Below are 25,333 nucleotides of genomic sequence, written 5' to 3'. Positions count from 1 at the left end.
ACCATTTCTTCAGCTCCTGGTGACTCTGAAACCAGAGGATTTTTTGACTCAATGGATGAACATAGCCAGAGAAATGCTGATGAATGTTTTGCTCAAGCAATGTATGCAACTGGCTCACCTCTTATGCTCACAGACAATGTCTATTGGAAGAGATTTCTGAATGTTCTTTGCCCCGCATACACTCCACCCACAAGACATGCTTTATCTACACATCTGCTAGATGGAGAGTTCAACAGAGTGCAAGCAAAGGTCAAGCAAACCATTGACAAAGCAGACTGCATTTCAGTCATCTCTGATGGGTGGTCGAATGTTCGGGGACGAGGAGTTATCAACTACATCGTCACCACCCCTCAACCAGTGTTCTATAAGAGCAAAGACACAAAGGAAAACAGACACACAGGCGCCTACATTGCTGATGAGCTGAAAGCAGTCATCAATGACCTTGGACCTGAGAAGGTTTTTGCACTTGTAACTGACAATGCTACAAATATGAAGGTTGCTTGGGCAAATGTGGAGGAGACCTACCCTCACATAACAACAATTGGCTGTGCTTCCCATGCTCTTAATCTTCTCCTCAAGGACATCATGACACTAAATACAATGAACACACTGTACAAGACAGCGAAACAAGTAGTGAAATATGTAAAGGGCAAACAGGTAGCTTCAGCAATCTCTAAGCAAAAAGAAAAAAACAAGACCACACTGAAGCTCCCCAGCATCACTCAATGGGATAGGGTTGTCATCATGTACGACAGTCTGCTAGAGAGGAAGAAGTCTTTGCGTGAGATGGCTACATCTCAGACTGCAGCCATTGAAAGTGCCATCAACAGAATCCTGCTGGACAATGCTTTTTGGGAAAGACTGACTAGCAGCTTGAGAATCATCAAACCAATAGTAGCAGCTATTGCCAAGATAGAAGGCGATAATGCCATCTTGTCGGATGTTAAATATCTGTTTGCTAAACTCAAAGAAGAAATACAAACAGTCCTGCCCACTTCCATTCTGCTGCAATCAGAAGAAACTGAAGTGGTCAAATCGATGGAGAAGCTCCAAGAGTTCTGCATGAAGCCAATACACTCAGCAGCATACATGCTGGACCCAAAGTATGAGAAATCCACACTCTCGGTTGAAGAGATCAACAGGGCCTACACTGTTATTACTGCCATGTCTTACCATCTGGGTCTTGATGTAGGCAAAGTTCTCGGCAGTCTGGCAAAGTATCGTACCAAGCAAGGCCTTTGGGAATGCGTTGCGATATGGGAGTCATGCCAGCATGTATCTGCATGTACCTGGTGGAAAGGACTTTGTGGATTTGAGGCCCTTGCACCTGTAGCCTCTATCATCCTTCAAATTCCACCAACATCAGCTGCCTCTAAGCGCAACTGGTCACTCATTGGGAACATACACACAAAGGTTCGCAGCAGGCTCACGAACGCAAGGGTTGAAAAACTGGTGGCCATCCGGGCAAACCTACATCTCTTTGAGCCTGATACAGAGCCATCCTCAACAAGGCTAGACAGTGACACAGAGGATGAAGATGAGTCAGATGTTGAGGAACCAGACATGGAGGATGTTGATGAGGTCCTGGAAGAAGCCATTGAGATTTGAAAGGATTGAGAGGAAAAATGCAGAAACCTTGAGAGAAAATGCTTTCATTTTCACTTTAAACGGGACTTTTTCTTTTTTTGGAAGGGAAGGGCAGGAGGTGCTTTCATTTTATAGCATTTTATATGTTCATTACATTTAACATTTGAGCTTTTTCGTTACTTAATAAAATAATTATTTAAAGTTCTACTTTTTTTATTCTGTATTAGAAATGTTTATATTTATGTTTGTATATGATACAGTTTATAGAAATTTCCCTACATTTCAAATTAATTCCCATAAATTCCCATAACTTTTTGTAAATTCCCATAAACTCCTGTTAAGTTTCCAACTTGGAATATTCCCCAGATGAATTTCCCATGAAAAATTTCTAGAAATTTATGATAAATCAACAGTAATATGTTAGACCTTTTATTGAAAATAGCTTACTTTTACCTGTTGATACAGTGGGGGAAAAATTATTTGATCCTTTGCTGATTTTGTAAGTTTTTTCCACTGACAAAGAAATGAGCAGTCTATAATTTTAATGTTAGGTTTGTTTGAACAGTGAGAGACAGAACAACAACAAAAATATCCAGAAAAATGCAAAAGTTATTAATTGATTTGCATTTTAATGAGTGAAATAAGTATTTGCAAAACATGACTTAGTACTTGGTGGCAAAACCCTTGTTGGCAATTACAGAGGTCAGACGTTTTTTGTAGTTGGCCACTTGGTTTGCACACATTTCAGGAGGGATTTTGTCCCACTCCTCTTTGCAGATCCTCTCCAAATCATTAAGGTTTCGAGGGTTCATCTTCATCTCCCTCCACAGATTTTCTATGGGAGAAAGATCTCGAGACTGGCTAGACCACTCTAGGACCTTAAAGGAACACTCCACTTTTTTTGGAAATAGGCTCATTTTCCAACTCCCCCCGAGTTAATAAGTTGAGTTTTACCGTTTTGAAATCCATTCAGCCGTTCTCCTGTTTTGGCGATATCACTTTTAGCATAGCTTAGCATAGATCATTGAATCCTATTAGACCAGTAGCATCGCGTTCAAAAATGACCAACGAGTTTCGATATTTGTCCTATTTAAAACTTGACTCTTCTGTAGTTATATCGTGTACTAAGACCGGTGGAAATGCAAAGCTGCGAGTTTCTAGGCTGATAAGATTAGGAACTACACTCCCGTTCCGGCGTAATAGTCAAGGAAGTTTGCTGCCGTAAAAAGGCTGAAGCAGGAGCAGTAATACCACGCAGCACATGTGCAAATGCTAAACTAGCTGGGAACTCATTTCTGATAATACTCCGCCTGCTTCGGCCATATTACGGCAGCAAACTTCCTTGACTATTACGCCGGAATGGAAGTGTAGTTCCTAATCTTATCAGCCTAGAAACTCGCAGCTTTGCATTTCCACCGGTCTTAGTACACGATATAACTACAGAAGAGTCAAGTTTTAAATACGACAAATATGGAAACTCGTTGGTCATTTTTGAACGCGATGCTATTGGTCTAATAGGATTCAATGATCTATGCTAAGCTATGCTAAAAGTGATATCGCCAGAACAGGAGAACGGCTGAAAGGATTTCAAAACGGTAAAACTCAACTTATTAACTCGAGGGGGGGGGGGGGGGGGAGTTGTAGAATGAGCCTATTTCCAAAAAAAGTGGAGTGTTCCTTTAATGTGCTTCTTCTTCTTGAGCCACTCCTTTGTTGCCTTAGCCGTGTGTTTTAGGTCATTGTCATGCTGGAATACCCATACATGACCTATTTTCAATGCCCTGTCCATCATCCCTTTAATGTGGTGCAGTTGTCCTGTTATCTTTAGCAGAAAATCACCCCCAAAGCATAATGTTTCCACCTCCATGTTTGACGGTGGGGATGATGTTCTTGTGGTCATAGGCAGCATTCCTCTTCTCCAAACACGGCGAGTTGAGTTGATGCCAAAGAGCTTGATTTTGGTCTCATCTGACCACAACACTTTCACCCAGTTCTCCTCTGAATCATTCAGATGTTCATTGGCAAACTTCGGACAGGCATGTACATGTGCTTTCTTGAGCAGGAGGACCTTGCGGGCACTTCAGGATTTCAGTCCTTCACGGCGTAGTTCGTTACCAATTGTTTTCTTGGTGACCATGTCCAGCTGCCTTGAGATCATTGACAAGATCCTCCAGTGTAGTTCTGGGCTGATTCCTCACTGTTCTCATGATCATTGAAACTCCACAAGGTGAGATCTTGCATGGAGCCCCAGAGCGAGGGAGATTGACAGTTATTTTGTGTTTCTTCCATTTGCAAATAATCACACCAACTGTTGTCACCTTTTTACCAAGCTGCTTGGCGATGGTCTTGTAGCCCATTCCAGCCTTGCGTAGGTCTACAATCTTGTCCCTGACATCCTTGGATAGTTCTTTGGTCTTGGCCATGGTGAAGAGTTTGGAATCTGATTGATTGATTGCTTCTGTGGACAAGTGTCTTTTATACAGGTAACAAGCTGAGATTAGAAGCACTCCCTTTAAGAGAGTCTCCAATTTAAAGGACTTTAATTGGACTCTAATACTAGCATATTAGACCATAAATACTTATAGGGGTATCATATTTAGATATAAGAATAGCCTATGGTGGGTTCTCAGGAGTTTACTTTTATTAAAAGTAATAAATTCCCTTTTTTGTGAAAGTCACATTAATTTTCACATAACATCTTACCTCATCTTTTACTACTGCATTAGATTACAGCACACATGTGATGCGTAGCGTAGCACAGTCTATGCACAGTGTGAAATCACTGGATGGCAGTGTGAGACCACTTTTCACCACTAGAGATGACTAGGATGTAGAAAATGCAGTTATGCAGAAAACGTGTTTATGGCTAAATAACATACAGATACAGTGCTGTCTGAAAAGCATGAATAGTTGTTTCCTTTTTTGTACCATATGAAGGCATATAGATATTGGAACATTATTTGGGTAGTAGTAGAAGACGTTTACAAATAACAGTAAAAAAATAACTTTTAAATCTTTTATTCAACAAAACATGTTTGGAAATTAATTTGTCATCTTTTAAAAAAAAATAGTACACTCCTAACTTTAGTATTAATTGTAATTATTACCTCTGGTGAACAGAATAAATTTAAAATGTAAAAAAAAATCTAAAATTCAGTGCAGAGAAAAGAAGGAAAAAGTAGGTAATGCAAAGAATGGCAGTCTATAAAGAAATCCTAAAATTATAATTAATAAATTAAATTAAATTAAATACTCATGTAAGGACTGACCTTCTGGTGCTCCTTACGTGACAGTCATATATATATTGTTAATGTTTTTGTTCAATATTTTGTATTTTTGGGGATTTAATGTTACTAAATTTTATTTATGCAGTAGTTATAATCTATTCATCGCCTGTTAACCACTTTTTGAGCATAGGAAATTATTAAAATTAAATTTCACATACTTAAGTTTGGTCTTTTTTTTTTAAAGAAGACACTTGGCAGATTATTGCTTAAGTGTAAAATGAAAAAGAAAAGTGAAATAAAAAAGTTATGAAATTTGAGTTTATTGTTATTAAACAAATGCACAAAAATAAACAAAAATTTTATATGAAATATATTTTTTTTCTAAAACAGAGATAGCCAATGTAAGTCTTGGGGTGTCGCTGTCCTGCAGAGTTTAGCAACCTTTAAAAAAAAAGAAAAAGAAAAAAACTGACCTGCCTCTATAGTCTTAGCAATCATGAAGACATTGTTTAGCATGTTTGAATGGTTGAATCTAAACTATGAAGGACAGTGGCACTCCAGGACTGACTTTGCATATCCCTGTTCTAAAACATGTTTTATTCTTAATTAAAAAAGAAGAAGAAGAAGAAGAAGAAGAAGCATTTAAAGACACATTCATCATAAACGATAACATGGCTTTTTTTCTGCATGGTTACCATATATAACAATAAAAATGTGACAGTCGGCTGGCTTTAAACCAAATGTCTTTTAGTGGTTTCAGTCATGCGCTGTGTTTCTGCAAAGAAAGCATTTTCTTCATTGTGAGATCACTCTCATACTTGAGCAAAAAAACCACAACCACTGAGTTGTGATTGTTATAAAGATCTGCTCAGAGCATCTTGACATCCTGTCTACCATGGAAATGTCTAAACAGCATGTGTGGTGATCTGACTCAGTGACCACAGTTGCTGCTGCTATTGAACTGCCTGTGAGCAACTGGAAAGTGAGAATTAGTAAATGTCATAAATTAATTAACAAAATATGGCCCTCATATCATAACTCTAACTGCATTTGTTTACAGCCGTATATACAGCACAATTTCAACTTGAACTCTATAATAATATGCAATTACACCAGCAAAAAAATAACTATAGTGAAAAATATGTTGTAGTTTTGATAGGAACATGGACAGCAGGGAGAAAACGAGGATAAAAGTAGCAATACTTTAAAAAGGAAGAAAATGCTTCTCATATGTTTTAATGTTGACTTCGGAAACTGTGCAAACAACCAAACTACTGGCACTTTTGTTTTGTTTTTTCTTTTTTTTCTTTTTTTTTTGCTTCACTCAGCAGAAACTGGCATGGACATGGTGCATCATGCATTTTTATCCTCAAACACCAAGAACAAAACTAAGCAAGGTAAAATACAACTTTGGATACATGAAATATGTTTTCAAAAGAGATGAAACATGGCCAAAATGTGATATAAATTTAAACTCAAGAGACATTCAAACTATACAGACAAGCCTGATATCTGAGATATGCCTTAGAGACAATACTTTGTGTTTGTCACAGACCACTGGATTAATACAGTAACTGTGGTAGAAAGACTAGGAATAGTCCCCTGCAGCAGAAGTCACCTCAGGTACGGGGGAAAGGGGGTTATTTTCAGCCCACAGACAGTCTTTTTTCTTCTTCAATTCAGAATTCCTCTTGTGCTCCCTTCTCAACAACAATAGTATGATCAATGCAAGAAAGCAAATAAGAGGAATAGTGATTCCCAGTGCCATTCCCAATGGGTCTGTATTGGATTTTTGAAGTTCATTGGCCTGGTTTTCAGAATCACCTGAGAAAACAAATTCTGTGTTAGATATGTGCTTATTGAAAATAAAAAAATATTTGTCTACATCCAATTTATAGTTAAATGTGCTGTAAGTGATTTTTAAAATAGGGTTAGGGTTGTTGTCATTATGTCATTACTTGCAGCTCCAGAGTGATTAGTCATTTATGACTAAAGTACATGCATGTGACCAAAATCTTGCGATCTTGTGTTAGCCAAGAAACTGCCATTGTGAGGAATGGGAATGGTAACATATGGCTTTCGCCAAGTATGAAAGATCTCCTAGGAGTTTGGGGTTGGGTTTAGGGACTAGGGGTGTCTTTGAGGTCACCATGAGTTTGGCAACTAAGATATGTTCCAGGAACAACATCTTTGTTTTTTCCTGAATAAACCTTTTTGACCTTTGTCTCATATGGAAGCCCGTTTCTGCCACTAAATAGAAAATAAAAAAAGGTAATTGCGACTTTTTATCTTACAATTCTTTTTTTTTTTTTTCAGAATTGACCCTTCACAAACAGCTTGAATGACACGCGATCTGACCAATCATAACAATGCCATTTTGTCTGACAAACAAATCAGACAGGCGAGTAGAGTAACTTCAACTTTAAAAATTGTATGTATTTATGTCTTTCTGCAATTGAAAAATAAAATACGTTCTGATGTTTGTTCATGTTTATTTTGTGAATAAAGAAAAGACAATCAGTTCACATGTCGATTGATCTAATAAGGCAATACAGTGATCTGTCACAAGCTAAGAGCTTGTTTCATACCAGAAGTAACCTGCTATGTCTTGTTTGTCAGCGTGTTGTCTGTTTCCTCTTTGTTTCGCAATGTATTTTTCACTGCATGAAAAACATAATGTGTTGTGTTTGAGAGTGGCATTGTTTGTCAGACATAGCAACAGTAACTAAGAAGGTCAGGTTTTTGCAAATGGTCAACTGTGTGATACATACTTGGAATTCTGACCTTTTTTTCTCAGAATTGTAAGAAATAAACTCGCAATTGTGAGTTATAAAGTCCAGTTTTGAGGGGAAAAAAGACTATGTTCTCAGAATTTATATCTTACAATTCTGACTTAATAACTCACAATTAGGGCTGCAAAAATCATAATCACGATTATTTTGGTCAATATTGTAATCACGATTATTTAACACGATTATGACAGGGTCCAAAACGTTATATAGTGATTATTTTAAAAATAGCAACATAGCAGAAAAAAAGGTAAAAAAAAAACAAAAAAAAACAGTGCTTTAAAAAAAATACTAAATACTTTTATGCAAATCTAAAGTAGTCTGACAATACTACAGAAATTGAATGTAATTATTTGAATGTAAAATAAAACAGCGTCTCCACTGTAACAGCTAAACATGCTTTGTTTCTTTTTAAAACTACAAACGTCCTTCATTCAAGAGCAGTGAGTAATTTTTCTCTTTGTATTTTTATGTTTTATTCATATTAGGCACAGAGACGGCAGAAGGAATATTATGTGTTGCTGCTTTAACCACACGGATCCAATATACTGTTACAAGCGTTTACATGAACGCCTCATTTTGAAATATTTTTGCGTGTATTTGAGCACTTATGCTGCCTTCATGTGATATGGGAAAGATGATGCTTTCCACTTGTGAAGTGGAAATTACCAGTGTGTCGTGTTCAGGTGCTTTTGTTGTCGTAGTGAAGAGAAACATGGCGGACTCGCAATTTGTCCTCACATGCTATGGGTAGAAGTTTTAAAACGGTTAGAATCTCCCTAATGCATCTGCTACAGGAAGAAGAGGAAGCATCAAAATGCAAACGATAAATGATAGGCTGTATATCTTATTGAGCATTAATAGTATAGTTGTTTTAAAGACAATACTAACTAATGGTTCTGTTTTAGCTAGCCTATATAAGTTTTTATATAAGCCCAGTACCGCCGCTCCCTATACGCAGAGTACGCAGTTTGCGTAGGGCACCAACTCCCAGTTGGGCACCATCCCAGCTGCTCAAAAAAAAATTTTTTTATTATTTATTTTAGTTTTTATATAGCCTATTATAATAATAAATTAATATTAATAATATACATATACAAATAAACAAAAATATAAACGTATATATTGCATTTTTCTGTGAATGCAGAGTAGGCTAGTAAGCATGTGATTACGCACAGCGACGCGCCTTTACCTCTGTTTACGGCTGCCTATTTGGCCAAAAATGATGATAATTATTGATGAACAATATGCCTGGTCCTGGTAAGAGACATCAACAGTCCGGCGCCGAGAAACGAAAGAAAAAAAAAAGCCCAAGATGAAGCCCGTGCATCACTTAGGTACGTTCATAATCCTGTGAAACTTTATTTTATTCTGTCGACGTTAATAGTGTTTTAATGTTGGTAATAATTCCACGACTAACGCATCTTTCTTAATATGAATACAAGCAGATCTAAGTAAACAAAATGACTTAAAATGCATTATATTAAAACACTGGGGCAATTATGATTACTGATTAATAATGACCATATGGTGCCATTAAATAACAGTATACATAATCTAATACAAAATTAACAGTTAACATTACAATTTTAATAGAAATGCCTGAAAAGGGCACCAAAGGCCTGGTAAATGCAGTTGTTACACTTACATGATGATCGAATTCCTTGTTTAATATTGACCAAACATTTAATTAAAATGTCCACATAATCTTTCCTATCATTTCCTCAACAAAAATATGTGGGCATCATAACCCTTGTCAGCTTTATTGTCAAAACTGCCACATGTACAGTGCATGTACAGGTAAAAACATAGAATAAAAATATATTTAAAAAAATACAGACAAACACAAATATTATATATTCTATAAAACACAATTTACAAGCATGGATATGAAAGAAAGATAGATAAAAAAGGCAGATAACCATGGTTTTTATAGTAAAACTGCTTAATTTCCTTTTGTATGATTCTGAGATTATTAAATCAATCAGACAACTGTATTAATCATAGCTATTGGAGGTAACTCTTTTTTGTTGATAAAACTCTTGCTCTTGATCTTGCTATTTCGCTCTTTATTTACCTTTTTGACCAAAAATAACTTCCGTAATATTTGGGGGAGGGGCACAAAAGTAAATTTCTGCTTAGGGCACCCATTTGGCCAGCAGCGGCCCTGTATAAGCCTATATTAGTATATATATTTTATATAGCCTATATAAGTTTTTTTTTTACTTTTAACATCATGCAATGTTTACCATTCAGTATAGTTTCGTTGTATGCCATGTTGAAAGGTCAAAGTTTATCCCATCTCGGCAACTTGGGTATCATAAAAAATTTCGAGCTTTCCACTGGAAATTACAACTTGAGTGGGTGTTCATGTGCAATTTCAATGTCGGATTTTGGTATTTACCATAATTACGATAGCACATGAAGGCAGCATTAGGTGCACACCTTGAGCTAAAAGATAACCTTACATGTCCATGTTCTGCTCCATCTCTGAGCGCATACACAGAACAGCGCAAGTTCTCTTTCGCGCTTTTAAAAACACAACATCAAAGAAACATTAATAAATCAAGCACATCCCATTTTATCAAAGTCACGTTACACGATTTTGCTGATTTGCATGTGAAATTAGGAGCTAAAGCGCACCACTGGAAAGGGGCGGAATGGGGCACAATAATCATTTCATCTCGATTACTGCATTTTCATGATCGTTTGAAGCAGAACTCGAAATCGAAACTGAATTTTGACTAACTGCACAGCCCTACTCACAATTGCGCTTTTAAGTCAGAATTGTGAGATAAAAAACTCGCAATTGAGATAAAAAAAAGTCTGAATTGTGAGTTTATATCTTTAGACACCCCTGAACCAGCTAATCAAGCTCTTTCTAGGCATGCTAGAAACTTCCTGGCAGGTGTGTTGAGGCAAGTCAGAGCTGAATTCTGCAGGACACCGGCCCTCCAGGCCCCAGTTTGGGCACCCCTGGTCTAACCCTTGGACTGAGTCACCTCAAACATTTACCATTTTATGGAATCGTGGTCCAGTGGTATCAGTGGTGAACCCCACTTGCAGACTTGCAAAAAATAACAAGCTTAAATAATCTTTTCTATCATTTTTCTGATGATTTTAGAACTTTTAACTGAAATATAGATTACTCACCTACAAACTGAACCTCGGTAAATCCTGACTTGTCGCTTGCCTTAGATGACCATTTAATGCCTTTACAATCCAGCTGATGCAGTTCAACTTGACAGTAGTAGCGCCCACTGTCTTCCTGGATGGACTTATAGATAGTGAAGTGAAAGACACCCACTTTTGGAGAGGAGAAGAGGAGTCGTCCCTCAAGCTTTGAGTCATAGCTCAGAGTGCCATCATAATTATACTTGAGAAGTGTCACACTGGACGATTGATCTTGTAATGGATCTTTTAACCAGGTTAGGGAGTAGCGAAGTCTGGAATCAGACTCAATAACATCCACTGAGCAATTCAACATCAGCTGCTCTCCCTCTTTAACTTTCAGTTGAGTGTTGGCTTTATTCATTCTGAAACCACTGGCTGAAACATATGAAGCAATTTCAACATCAATCTTTACCTCTGATAAGTTGTGCAACCCATATTTGTTCATTTGTATAGAACCTCTGGTATAGAAGCATGCTAGTTTCTAGTTACCTTCAGTGTGAACATAGATGGAGAGCTTTCCAGAAGTATCTGAATCCAGTTTCTTCCAGGTGTTAGCCATTAGAAGCCATTCCTCAACCTGACAGTAGTATTGTCCCATATCAGTGGGATTGATCTGTGGCACAGTCAGTTTATAATGTGTGGTACTTGGTCGTCCGAACAAAAGATTTTTATCGCTAACTGCACTGTGTAAGGTTCCATCCCGCCTGGCTGTGAATATGGTGACTGGCGGTTTTTCCTTCTGAGCCCTGAACCAGGTAACCTCAAATGCAGACTTTTCACTTGACTGTGAAGCAATGACACAGTCAACACTGAACCCAGCCTGTCGATTGGTAATGTTGAACATTTGGTTCACCTTCTGAACTTGCAGGTTACTTTCTGTTTAAATTAAAGACAACATCAAAGATCAGACAAAAGTATGAAACACAATAAACTGACTAAAGAAGACTATATGCTGATAGCCATAAGTAATATGACAAGGTTGTGTAAAACATTAATTGGGTTATACTCAGAGACTTAATGTTGGTTAGATGTAAATGCATATATTACCAATACTGCGGACTCTGACTTTAGTTGATCCTGATTGGCCATTCGCTGTTTGTTCCCATTTGCCTTTACTATTGAGTTGGTACCGCTCAACTTTGCAGAGGTAGTTTCCCCTATCAGCTGTATCTGAGTTTAATACTACCAGATTGAAAGTACCAGAAGTAGGTATTGAGAAGCGCAACCTGTCCTTAAATTGCTGGTTTTCTGTGATGTACTGTAGACGACCATTATAATTGTAGGATAATAAAGATATCCCGCTATCAGATTCCGGGCTATTATACACCCATCTGAGACTGTAGAGATAAGTAGGGTTGGCTTTTCCTACATCCAGGGAGCATTCAAGCATAAACTGCTCTCCTTCTTTGATTTCAAGCTGCTTGTCAGTCCTGTCCATGGAGAAGTTGTCCTGTTTTTGTCTTTCCTCAGTTTCCACATGGACAGATAGCTCCCCAGACTTATCTTCACCAATCTTTCTCCACTTGTTTTTAGCTGTCTGAATCCATTCAGCAACTTGACAGTGGTAAAGGCTGGTATCAGTGGGGCTGACATTTGGCACAGTCAACTTATATTGCATGGCACTTGGGTGTCCAAACACAAGATCTTTATCACCGATTGTATCACTGTGTAAAATTCCATCGCGACTGGCTCTGAAGATGATAACAGGTTGTTCATTTCTCTGACCCTTGGACCAAGTCACTTCAAACTCAGATGCATCACTGGACCGTGATTTAATGACGCAGTCAATGGAAAACCCCGTTTGTAGATTAGTAATGTTCAGGATTCGGTTCTCTTTATCCACATGCAGTCTATTCTCTAATTTCATTAAAAAAAAAAAAAAAAAATTAGCAATTTTCTGATAATTTCAGAACTCCAATTTGAAATATAGAATACTCACCTATAAGTTGAACAGTGACATTGGTAGAACCTGACTCATCACTTGCCTTAAGGGACCATTGGCCTTGACAGTCCAGCTGATGCTGTTCAACTTGACAGTAGTAGCGCCCCTTGTCCTCCTGGATGGATCTATGGATAGTCAAGTGAAAGACACCCACCTCTGGGGTGGAGAAGTGGAGTCGTCCCTCAAGCTCTGAGTCAAAGCTGTTGTACTTTAAACGGCCATCATGACTATATGTCAGAAGTGTCACACTGGAGGACGGATCTCGGCTAAACAACCAGGTAAGGGAGTAGCGAAGTGTGGAGTCAGACTCAAAACCATCCACTGAGCAATTCAACATCAGCTGCTTTCCCTCTTCAACTGTCAGCTGAGAGTTGGCTTTGTTCATTTTGAAATCGCTGGCTGAAAAATTAAAGACAAGTACAACATCAGTTATACATAAAAAGCATACATGCATTGATTTAAATGAAGCTCCTCTAGTATGAAAACATGTTTTCTGAATTAATCTATGATGAATATATGTAACTTCTGAATGACTCTCGTGAAGAAGAGGTGTTTTTTTCCCCTTGCATCTTAGCTGATTATCTGTGTGTAGAATATTATAGTTCAGGTTTTTACCTTTCTCTTTGACAACAAGCTGTGTGGAAACAGACATTTTCTTAAGTGAATACCAGTCACCAAGTGGATCCTGAAGCCACTCTTCCACCTCACAATGATATCGCCCACTGTCAGATGCTCTGACTTGTTGAATAATCAGCTGAAAGGTCTGTTTCTGTCTTATTTCCATACGGATCCTCTGGTCTATCTCTAGGCCGGCTGCAGGGCCAAACTTGACAACAGCATCTAGGTCCATGGTTAAGAGCATCTGGGACCCAATCATCCATGTTATCATTAAACGAGAGGTGTTTGTGGTTGTTGTTGTGACTGAGCATTCAATCTTAGCATCAGTGTTGATAGTAGTTTCCAGACGAGAGGTGCGTGAGTACAGGTTCATCTTGCTGACTGAGGTTAAACAGTACAAATTGATGAGAAGAGAGAGAGAGACAGACAGAGATATTCAACAAACTGCAATAATCAAAATATATATATATAAGCAACTAACCCTAAATCCTAAACCTATTCCTTGTTTTATTGTGATGCCACATCACATAGAAATGTTCCTCTTGAAAGGCAAAACAAGGGTTCCTTTACGGCAAACCAATTATTTTTTGAAGGTTTTGTACTAAATTCTAATGTATTAACACAGTGATATTAAAGGACCAAATTCGATGTAAATATTAGTAATGATACATACTATATACCAGTGGTTACCAACCACGTTCCTGGAGGCCCCCCAACACTGCCTGTTTTCCATGTCTCCTTAGTCAAACATAACTGATTGAGATGATCAGCTTATTAGTAGAGATTCCAAGACCTAAAATGGGTGTGTCAGACAAAGGAGAGATGCAAAATGTGGGGGGCCTCCCGGAATGTGGTTGGGAACCATTGCTATATACAATCTAATGCACTTTGAGAGTAAGAGCTCCAACAGATGCCCCTAAGAAAACAGAAAAAAAGTAAGTGAATTGACTTGTAGCTGAACTCACAAAACTCCCAAACTCACAGCACATTAAATAAATTAGTTCACAGCATTCACTGTGAACTAAGCCATTCTGAGGCACGGAAAACACCAGATCACGGTCTGATTGCTGAATGGAGTGCACACTTGGCTTTGAAATGCACAGCGAAAACAGACTTGATGAAGGGATTAATATATCACAATTTTGATAATATCCTTACATCCCTACTGTATAGAGCATGCTTCATAAATATACTGAATGAGATATATCTTGAACGTCACCTGACTAGACAGAAAAACAGGTCCCATTGCTTACTGGAGAAAATATGAGAGCACATGGCACACAGAAACAAACAAAAGGCTCACAAAAAATAAAAAGTCCACAAAAATATGGCCAGCAAAACAAATCACAAACCATATGTTAAGCTCATGAGAACACTCATAAGCCATGTGTTCACACAAAACATGACTACATAAAGGCACGCTGTGAAAAACAAGCTACGTGCTACACAGCACAGTACAAAAGACAAAAAAAAAACAAAAAAAAAAAACAAGAAGGCACGTAGCCGATAAAAACACAAGATTTCAAGAGATCATGCAGCCAAAGAAACCACAAACTGTATGCTACACATAACACAACACACGTAGACAGAGAAGCGCATGGCTCAAGTGACCTCAAGACCACGCGCTCACACAGCAATTCAGTTTAAATCAATTCAAGTTTATTTGTACTGCACCTTTCACGATGCAATTAGTGTACAGAAAATGTAGGTTTCTACAATATATTTAGTAGCTTACTAGTGCTGACTGTCAAATTGATGTACATATGGCATAGATGTAATCAAACAGACGATGACCACTATAGCAGTAAAGACAAAACATATGTGAGCGAGGAACACAAAACAGGAACATGACACAACACAAGACCAGCACTAACATAAAAACACAAGACAGAAAAGGGTCAAACACCAAAGACGACAAGGAGGGGATGGAGGGGAGCCAAGACAGTGCCAATAGATCAGCCCAGGAAGTCATTAGAAGGGACCAGGGATAGATGGGAGAGTTAAGCCAGGGAGGAGTTCTTGAGCCCTAGCAGAATGTCAGGGCAGTGCCAGAGGGACAAACCAGCCAACGAGAAAGGACAAAACAATACAGGAGTGTCAGGACTCTGTCGCAAAACCAAGAATAAACTAGACCAAAGTGACAGAACCCTGAAAATTCCATTTTAATGTCAGAATGTTAGTGAAAAAAAAAAAAAAAACTTAGATATTAGCTTGCATCGGACATCGGTTGATCACATGATCACAAGTCCTGGGCTGTGTTTCCCAAAAGCATCGGAAGACTGTAGGTGACACAACAACGGTCGCTTTGTCACGTCCAGTGTAGACAGATTTTAGCTGTTGCGGTGCGACAACTGTCATGTCCGGTGTAGACACAGTGTGATACAATAAGCCTTCATTACTAGTTTTAAAGTGAAGTTTTGGAATTAGTAACGGAGGCTTGGGCTCAGCTGTTAATCTGTCAACTTTAGATTTGAATCTGTGGCAGAAGGAAGTAGTTCTTCACAAAAGAGGGCTTTTAAAGACACTCTGTTGTTATTTTGTTTATGTAATTACAAACTTGTGCCATTGAACTGTTGTATAAACGCAATATCAGACTCGTAGATGTGAGACATGGCTGTTTATTGGCACGCTGTGATTACCTACAACCAAATCACAGCAGTGCCAATATACAGCTATATCCTACTCGTCTACTATTATTATTTAAGCAATAAGGTACGAGAGGCCGTGCTGTATCATGAATAAATCACGGCTGAAGGGCGTTGTTAGGCACGACGCGAAGCATACATTATTTTCAATAAACAGCTGTATTTACCAGGTTTTTGTACAGTCACCGCCAATAGGTTGGAGTTCTTCAAGGCTTTCTGTACATCCTTTTGATAGGCATCAACTTGACACTGGTACTGTCCACCTTGTTGCTTGCTGGCTCTCGGCACCACGAGAATGAAACGGGTTTCTGATGGCAGTGTTTGAATGGACAGCTGATAGTTTCTCTGATCTGCTCCCCAGGTGATTTCTCCAGTGTGGCGTATGAATAAAATATTTGTTTGAACTGTTGAATTACGGGGCTGAAACATCCAACGTACAGCCAAAGACACGCTAAGCTTTTCGACTGTGCATAGTAGTTCCACTGGAGAACCTATAGCCACATTTGTTATACGACTTTTCAATCTCACCTTCATTTTAGAGTCTGAAAAGAAATGCCTGCAGTGATTATTTAAACTCTAATATCAGTAACAGTACAAATACAAACAGAGTAATTACAAAGAAGTTATGGTTGAATGTCTTGAATGTCAGAATAATGCGTTATTTTGTAGTAATCTTACCAACAGAATTAACTGTAATGGCTTTTTGCTGAGTTTGGGTGTTGGCTTTCTTCATCTCGCCATTGCTCTGTACTGTCCATTCAGACACAATGCACTTATATTCACCACTGTCAGATGTTGCAGATGCACCAATCTCCAGAATAAAGTTTCCAGCTGGAGAATGAAGTGTTTGAACATGCCTGCTCTGATACCTTGCCGTGATATCTTTCATCACTCCCTCATGTGTCAGACTAATGACATCACTGAAGGATCCTCCTGACTCTTTCTTGTGTTGCCATGACACTGATAAGGGACCCTTGAATCCTGACACTGAGCAGGTGACCCGCAATGGATCTCCTTCAGTCACCGCATCCTTCATCTCCATGACCACCGCCAGATCACTCTCTGACCAAACAGGTAAAAACATTTTTGTTGTGAAAACTGTGACAAGATTATTTACAGCAAAGAATGCAGCAATTATTTCAATGCAAACATCACTGTTTGGTCACTCATAATTAGGTTTAGGTATTTTATAACATTATTATCATCTCCATACATATATAGAAGTGAAAGTGAAAAGTGAAAGTCATGACGTATTGTGCAATGTCTATGTAGAATTACCTTTAGCCGTGATGCTCACAGTCTCTGGACTGGACATTTGTTTTTGTATTTTTTTGAAGGTGCCATCTTTATTCATGTCTTCCTGCCATACTTCGCACTGGTATTGGCCCTGGTCCTCAGTTCGAGCTGAACGGATGGTCAGCAGGTAGTCCATGTGACCGGTTTTCACTGCTCTCATCTCTGCTGCATTCTCTCTCTCTTTGTAACTGTCAGACATGGTGAGCACCCCAGAAAATCCAATCTGGGCCACTTTCTGCTGGTTCTTCAGCCAAGTCACAGAGAAGAAATGACCAGGAAGGTTCTGTGAATTCACACTGCAACGGATGTCCAGTGCATCTCCTTCCTGTAGTGTCTTCTTCGAAGCCGTCACAGAAACACTGAATGAACCTACATCAGGGGCCACTTCTGAGACACATAGGAAATGTGTGAGATGAAACAGGTTCTCTTACACAACTTCCTGTGGCATGACTGCAATCATACTCACTCAGGCATCACAGCAGGTTCTGAACTACATAATTGCATATGCTCTATACATCAGGGGTGCTCAATCCTGTTCTACCTGGAATCTACCTACCTGCAGATTTTAATTCCAGCCCTGCTCCATCACAGCTGTCTGTAATTATCTAGAGTTGCCTATAAGATTAATTAGCTCATTCAGGTGTGTTTGATGAGGGTTGGAGCTGAACTTTGTAGGATGGTAGATCTCCAGGAACAGGATTGAGCCCCCCTGCTCTACATTAATATGTCACAAATGTATCTGTCATTTGGTAGATGCTAAAATGCTAACATGGGTAGGCTGTGTGACCTGCCTTTATATTCACATATTACTATTGCACTTGCACTTTCAGATTTGCACTCTCAGACTCTCAGTTTTTTTTTTTTACTTTTTTTTACTGTTTTTTTTTTTTTATTGAATCTCTAAACATTTTTCACAAGTAGCCAGGTGGTGAAGACAAGAAAAAAGAAACTAAATTATTACAAAGTCACTTGGAATTACTTGCACTCTCTGCTACCAGCAAAGTCACTTGCATTCGACACAAATCATCCATGCTGTCAATGGAGACAAGAAGCTGTGGTGGTTAAACAATTAAAACTAACTTAGAATCATAATGTACAGGGTCCTGAAAGTCATTCGTAGGAGAAAAAAAAAACAAGTTTTCCTCCCAGAGGAAACCACATAATATGGCTTAAAGGGTTACTCCACCCCCAAAATTTAAATGTTGTTATTAATCACTTACCCCCATGTTGTTTCAAACCTGTAAAAGCTTAATTTGTCTTCGGAACACAAAACAGATATTTTGGATGAAAACCAGGAGGTTTGTAACTCATCCTGTTCACCATGGAGAAACCAGGTGACTGACAGATGAGTATGTTGATTGACTGCCAAGTGAATACCACTGTCAAAGCCCAGAAAAGTATGAAAGACGTCTCTGTAAGCTTCGTCACACAGATACGTTTTCGATGCATATCTGTGTGACGCAGCTGACAGAGAACAGCATACATTGTTTGCATCCAGGTGATACTATCCAAAATGGCGCTACGGTGATATGGAGGAGACGAATTGTTGATTGAAGTTGTTCTTTTTGTTTTCTTTGTGTACCAACAATCAGCTCATAGCTTTGTAAAGTTATAGTTGAATCACTGAGAGTGCAAGTCTGAGAGTGCACATCTGAAAGTGCAAGTGCATGTCTATAGCCAGACCCTTCTCGAAAATATATGACACTGTGACAGAATACATTAACACAGGTGCATTTTTTTTCTCTGCTGTGAATTATTGACTAAAAAGTCTTGAGCTATTTAGCTATATTTTGTTTCATAGACAATACACTCTTAAAAATAAAGGTGCTTCACGATGCCATTGAAGAACCTTTTTTGTCTAAATGGCTCCATAAGGAACCTATAACATCTGAAGAACCTTTTTGTTTCACAAAAGGTTCTTTGTGACGAAAGAAGGTTCTTCAGACTATAAAAGGTAAAAAAAAGAGATGGTTCTTTAAAAAAACTTTGACTGAATGGTTCTTTGTGAAACCAAAAATTGTTCTTCTATGGCATCGCTGTCAAGAACCTTTTAAAGCATCTTTATTTTAACATCGGATTCCTGAAGTAAAAAAAATTACAAAATATAAATCTCACCAATTTGTTTGATCTCCACATTGCATGCGGTGGTGGTTTTGTGGGCAATCTGAGTCCAGGAACGGTCTGGGTCTTGGATCCATTCGATGGCTTTGCAGTAGAACTTGCCCTGGTCTGACTGCTGCACTTGAGGCATCTTTAGTCTGTAGGTTGTGTCCTCCACCTTATCCATGCTGATAAGACCTGCACGATAGCGATCCTCAAATCCAGCTCCTGTTTTTACAGTCAGATCTTTGTCCAGAGTAATAATTGGTCGAGGGTTTTCATCCTGTTCACCATGGAGAAACCAGGTGACTGACAGATGAGTATGTTGAAAAGTCTGGGTGGAGACCTGGCACTCAAGCTGAAGAGGATCACCTTCAGACAAGCTCTGAGAGGGAGAGCCAGAGTATAATGCCTCCAGGGTGTCTGCAATCACTATGGATAAAACAGCCATTTTGTATGAAAATCGTGACAAAGTGTGATTGACCAATACGCATTCAAAAATTACAATACCAACATCTAGAAAACTGATATCAGCTGATTTTAGGTCAGTGAATGATGAATGATACAGTAGTGTTTAATATAAATATAGCTTATAGCCAATCACCTTCTTTGGGGATACATGGGAATGTGAACAGATGATAAAAGTTGGATTTCTCTTTCAATAATCTCAAAATGCCAAATCATTTCTTTAATCACCAAAACCATCAAGTTAAATAGATATCTTACCATTAAGCTTTGCTTCTGCTGCATAATTTCCTATATATGCGCCACCTGTGTGTAGAGTCTCACAGATCAAATCACCGGCATCTGTCTCCAGCAAATTTTGGATCCTCAGAAGAACTGAAGATCCTGATAGCCTTTGAATCTCAATCTCGTTTTTTCTTACTCTACCGGAGAACATTCCATACGGAAATTCTGGGTCACTGGTACTGATCATATTTAAAGGCATGTTTGCTTTCTTGACAATGAACTGAAAATCCCGGAGAGGTGGCCCTGTAAACCCTGTGACATTACAGGATATGGAGATGGGATATCCTTTCACTCTATACAGAGGACCTTTCTGTATCTGGACCTGAATCTGACCGCTGCACAGATCTGTGTGGAGACGAGCATTAGACAGGCAAATCTCAAAGAGATATTTTACCCAAAAATAAACATATTGTCATCATTTACTCACCGAAAGGTTCCGAAAATATATTAAGTTCATTGTTTATTTTTATTCACACTTCTCTTTTCCATACAACAAAGTGAATGGCAACTGGAGACATCAACCTCCAAAAAAACCCTGGACCCACAACAGTCATATTTTGTATTTCCTATTATAAATACAGTATATCAAAATGTAATTTTTGATTAGTATTATGCACTGCTAAGAACTTCATCTCAGTCAAATATTACCCTATTCTAACAAACCATACATCAATGGAAAGCTTATTTATTCAGCTTTCAGATAATGTAGAAATCTCAGTTTTAAAACAATTGACCCTTACAGGTGGTGATATTTGCGTGAGTATTAGTTCCCTCTCGTCTAGTCATGACAGAGCAAGGTTGAATATGTGGAAGTGCAAATAAGATTTAAGAGCTTTAGCAAATTATTATTTTTTAGTTAATAACCCTTAAACGCCACAAAGCTTCAAAAGCTATATTTCACAAATCGTATAAACCAAACTTGTATGGTTTATGGTATTATTTTGTCATTTTTGAAGCCTGACAGTAATAATCACCATTCACATTCATTGTATGGAAAAGCCCAGCTTGAATGTTTGCTAGCCTTTTGCACATCACATTGAATTCAAGTCAACATAAGGGTGAGAAAATTAAATAATCTCATTAAATTAAATTAATATTTGTGATTCAATTCAGTCTTACCCCACTGCAGAAGTCCTGTGAGACACAACAATAGTGGCAGGTGCCACAGATGGCACCAAACGTCTACCATTCTTAAAAGGATCAGTCCCTTTGTTTTCTCTCTCATCTCTAAGTTAGTACAGGTTTCATTGAGAGCACCTAAAAGTGATACATGTCCTTTGAAGGAAGCGACTGTTACACATCAGATAGAGAGGAAACAAGTGTGATGAATATTGGTTTCCTGTAGTCTCGCACCGCACTGATCGTCACACTTGCTTCACTGATCTCAAATTTGTCATCACTGTCTGTGAGAACAGAGCATTATAACATACTAGCAGTTTTATGCAGCATGATTTTATTATTCACAATGAAGTTTTATTTTTATTTTTTTACACATACAGTGCCCTCCACTAATATTGGCACCCTTGGTAAATATGAGCAAAGGCGGCTGTGAAAACTATGGCAATGTATATAAATGCAAAACATTTTTTGTGTGATTTTATTCATTAATTCATTCATTTCTAATTAATGTAAAATATTCAAAGACCAATCTAAGAGCTCCACGGTAGAGAAGTTCACAGGTACAGAAAGAGAAAAAAGCAGTAGTGAAATAAACTAGCTTGAAACTACTTGTGCCAAAATAGACTGATTGATCTAACATCAGACACTAGACAAAGCTGATATTTCATTCACTACGAATAAAAGAGTAAAGGATGGCGTTTGCTTGTCTGTGGTTATTTGAAATTGTAAAGGTTTTAAAAAAATACTTCTGAGGAAGCAATTCAAAGCAAATTATTCTTACAAACAGGGGCAAAACATGCTGCCTCAACCATTTTTGAGAGACCACAGAGGACTGAACAGCTCTCCACAGCACACGGAATGTCAAAACCCACCACTAATGTTCAATGTTTCAACTGAAATGACAGGAAGAGAATTTAAAGCTAGCAATTTGTTCAGCTTCTTTAGACTTAATATTCACTGTGTTGTTCAAGTATTCAAAACTCTTCTAAATGGTTTGGGAATGTAGGGCATGATCATATCTTATACAGTATAACAAAACAGTGTGAAATCATCCCTTCTCTGCCTGTAGACTCATGTGTGTCGTGAGAAACAGAAACTTATGTGGGTTGAGCTGCAGAGGAAGAACATGCTTATGTGCTGCCCAAGCTCTCTGTTTGACCACAATGCAAATGTGAATATAAATACAGCAAGCAAAACGAAATGCCTATAAGAAAACATGCAGCAGTATAAATCCTCACTATGCTTACCTTAGCCATTAAACTAACATTTTCCATATTCAACTGTTATTACACATGAAATGGAAAATGAAGCAGTGAGACTCACTTTCTCTTATGTGTTATTGTTAGGATGCCCTCTTGTGGCTCAAGCAGTTAAAAAAAAAAAAACACACACTAATCTGACTAAAGGTAAACAACGTTGTGACCCTGAACCACAAAACCAGTCATAAGCAGCATATTTGTGGCAATAGACAAAAATACACTGTACGGGTCAAAATGATCAATTATTGTTATGCTAAAAATCATTAGGATAAGTAAAGATTATGTTCCATTAGGATATTTAGTAAATTTTCTACCGTAAATATATCAAAACTGAAATTTTCATTAGTTATATGCATAGTTAAGAACTTCACCTGGACAACTTTAGAATAGGGCTGTCAGTCGATTAACTTTTTTTTTAAAATCAAATTAATTACATGTGTTGATTAATTAATCAAACGATAAATTTGATGATTAAAGATTATTTAAAGCTATTTTGTGTTAAATGAGAAAGTAGCAAGGGCCAGTGCGTTAACTGTGTTAAAATATTTTAATCACGTAATTTTTTATTACTAATTAAGTTTATGTTAAATTGACAACCCAACTTTAAAAGCGACCTTCTCAATATTTAGGTTTTTTTCGCATCCCCATATTCCAGATTTTCAAATAGTTGTATCTCTGCCAAATATTGTCTATCCTAACAAACCATACATCGATGGAAAGCTTATTTATTCAGGATTAATTTATATAAAAAAGTACCCTTATGACTGGTTTTGTGGTCCAGGGTCACTGTTTTCTTCCAATCCCACCAAAGAGTTTCAATAGGCTTTAAATCCAGAGATTGCATATAGGCCACTCCTTAACAAATCTTTTTTTTTTTTTTTTTTTTTTTTAAGATTTGGCTGAATAGTCGTTGTCATGCTGGAAAGCTAAACAATCATCAAGCTTAAGTTTACAAACTGAAGGCATCACAAGGCCAAAATGCCCTGACGCTTAAACGAATCCATGACGTCAGTCGCAGGGTCAAGATTTCCACACATCCTGCAGGAGCAAAGCACCTTTATAACAAGACTGGCCTATTTCCATATTTGACCACGGAGATGGTGTTCTTCTGCTAAAAAGCCTTGGCTATTTCGCATTAGACATACCACAAATCCATGAGTCCGAAAAGTTTCAGTTTGGTCTCATTACTCCTAGAACAACTATCCCTCCAGAACTATCCTTTTTTTATAGTAACAAAGTACAAACACTTTGTTACTGTGACTAAGTAGGCTATAGATTTTGGACATTTCTACTGTACTTAAGTATAAATATTTTATGTTTACTTTTCCTCACATTTTACAGGAAAAATACTTATACTTACAATACATTTCTCTAGATCTTTTACATTTGAGACTTAGAGTGCAGGGCCCCTCAAGGGAACTCTAAAACTGGAAGTAGGACGCTGCCTGCAAGGTGGGTGGACAGTAAGCAGGGGGCGCTCTAGATGGAAACCATTTTTTTAATGCTGTTTCCAAAGATAGACTCACCTACACTCTTCAAACTTCACATTATACATACTACATGCAGAAAAGAACTAAAAAATACTATAGTATTACCATGGTGTTTTAGACACATCAAAGCAGCCTACTATGTAAATACCATAGTACACTGTAAAAAGTTTTCACCAGTTTCAACTGAAAAACTTAAGTTTAGCAGCTGCCTTAAAATTTTAAGTTAAATCAGCTTAAGTCAGTTCAACTCACAAGTTAAATCAACTAATTTTATTGTAATTAGTTAAAATGACTTGTAGTTTTAAGCTGATTTAACTTAAAATTTTAAGGCAGCTGCTGAACTTAGGTTTTTAAGCTGAATGTAATGCAAACTTTTTACAGTGTACATGAATTTCATGCTATGAATATATGTGCTATGGTATATTACCATCTGACACTGTAGCCTGGCCTGACTTTGTGAGGGGTAATACACAAAATTCAGTGAGATTCAGTGGGCACAACAGGATAATCCCGTTCAATGTAAAACTGACTGACAGACATCACTTCCTTTTTTTTTCCCTTAGTATGACTGTTTACATAGTAGTCATGATGAGCATGAAGTGTTATCAACCAATAACACAGAATTTGCTCTCTCATATCTAATGCTGGTTCCCCAGAGGTGTTCTTAACTACTCAAACATAGCCATCAGTGTATTTACGGTCTAGGTTGAAATCAAAGTAAAGTACACAAAGATGTACAAGACATGAAATGAGCCTTCTCAGACTGTCCAGTGTGTGTTGAGGCATCAACGTTTATAGAAAACCCACTGGTTCAAATGAAAGAGAGCAATGAATGCCTATAGGAAAATGAAACCACCTCTGTAAAAGGACAAGGCTCAGTGTCAAAGGTCAAGCCCCCTCAAGGCAAGACTGTTTATTTGCCTTTTGGGTGCTTGAGCAGGTAAAAAAAAAAAAAAAAAAAAAAAAAAACGTTAAACAAGTTCAGATGTTCCAGAATTAAAACTCTCCCTGACATCACACAATGACCTGGATGACTAATAACCTTCATAAGCATTCATAAAAGGGGACTGGAAATCCCATGTTGAGACTTGTTGAGAAGGAGTTACAATGAATCCTTTAGTATCTAACATTAATGCTTTAGAGAACAGGAGGTAGAGCAGATATCAAAAGAAAAGCAATTGTATATTTAGACCCATGTCTAGGACAGAGGAGATTTCAACAATGGGCCCTACTGAACATCTTAAAAAGAGAACTTAAAGGAAACCTAAATAAATAAAACCTAAAATCTATGTTTTAAATATCAGTATTTGTGTAACAGACAAGACAAACACAGCATT

The 25,333-nt window shown here is 37.8% G+C and overlaps 2 protein-coding genes across 2 annotated transcripts in view; both read right to left on the bottom strand.

The window, feature by feature from the left end:
• Nucleotides 1-4,595: 4,595 nt before the first annotated feature.
• cd101 (CD101 molecule) lies at nucleotides 4,596-21,408 on the bottom strand. Its single transcript, XM_073846396.1, has 12 exons — nucleotides 21,248-21,408; nucleotides 20,105-20,473; nucleotides 19,394-19,810; nucleotides 17,261-17,665; nucleotides 16,661-17,044; nucleotides 16,150-16,524; nucleotides 13,335-13,718; nucleotides 12,717-13,118; nucleotides 11,825-12,634; nucleotides 11,267-11,653; nucleotides 10,757-11,152; nucleotides 4,596-6,638 (listed from the first exon to the last, which is right to left on the bottom strand). The coding sequence occupies exons 1-12, from the start codon at nucleotides 21,351-21,353 to the stop codon at nucleotides 6,403-6,405; spliced, it is 4,671 nt and encodes a 1,556-aa protein (XP_073702497.1). The 5' UTR covers nucleotides 21,354-21,408; the 3' UTR covers nucleotides 4,596-6,402.
• Nucleotides 21,409-21,421: 13 nt separating this feature from the next.
• The window catches only part of ptgfrna (prostaglandin F2 receptor inhibitor a), a 28,758-nt gene continuing 24,846 nt past the window's right edge, over nucleotides 21,422-25,333 (bottom strand). Inside the window, exon 7 of the mRNA XM_073845019.1 lies at nucleotides 21,422-21,531. Coding sequence (XP_073701120.1) covers nucleotides 21,422-21,531 — 110 coding nt within the window. The remainder of the gene's footprint in view (nucleotides 21,532-25,333) is intronic.

Source organism: Garra rufa, chromosome 8 (genome assembly GCF_049309525.1).
Source record: "Garra rufa chromosome 8, GarRuf1.0, whole genome shotgun sequence".
NCBI classification, from domain to species: domain Eukaryota; kingdom Metazoa; phylum Chordata; class Actinopteri; order Cypriniformes; family Cyprinidae; genus Garra; species Garra rufa.
Note: the sequence above shows the minus strand (reverse complement) of the source record. Positions and strands in the feature narration are given on the sequence as shown.

Excerpts from the sequence above, each read along its gene's own strand:
- cd101 (XM_073846396.1), bottom strand. The coding sequence starts at position 21,353 with ATGAGAGAGAAAACAAAGGGACTGATCCTTTTAAGAATGGTAGACGTT. Across the intron at positions 13,119-13,334 it reads GCTTGTTGTCAAAGAGAAAG|CCAGCGATTTCAAAATGAAC; the intron begins GTAAAAACCTGA and ends TTAATTTTTCAG. Across the intron at positions 11,153-11,266 it reads CATCTATGTTCACACTGAAG|CCAGTGGTTTCAGAATGAAT; the intron begins GTAACTAGAAAC and ends CATATGTTTCAG.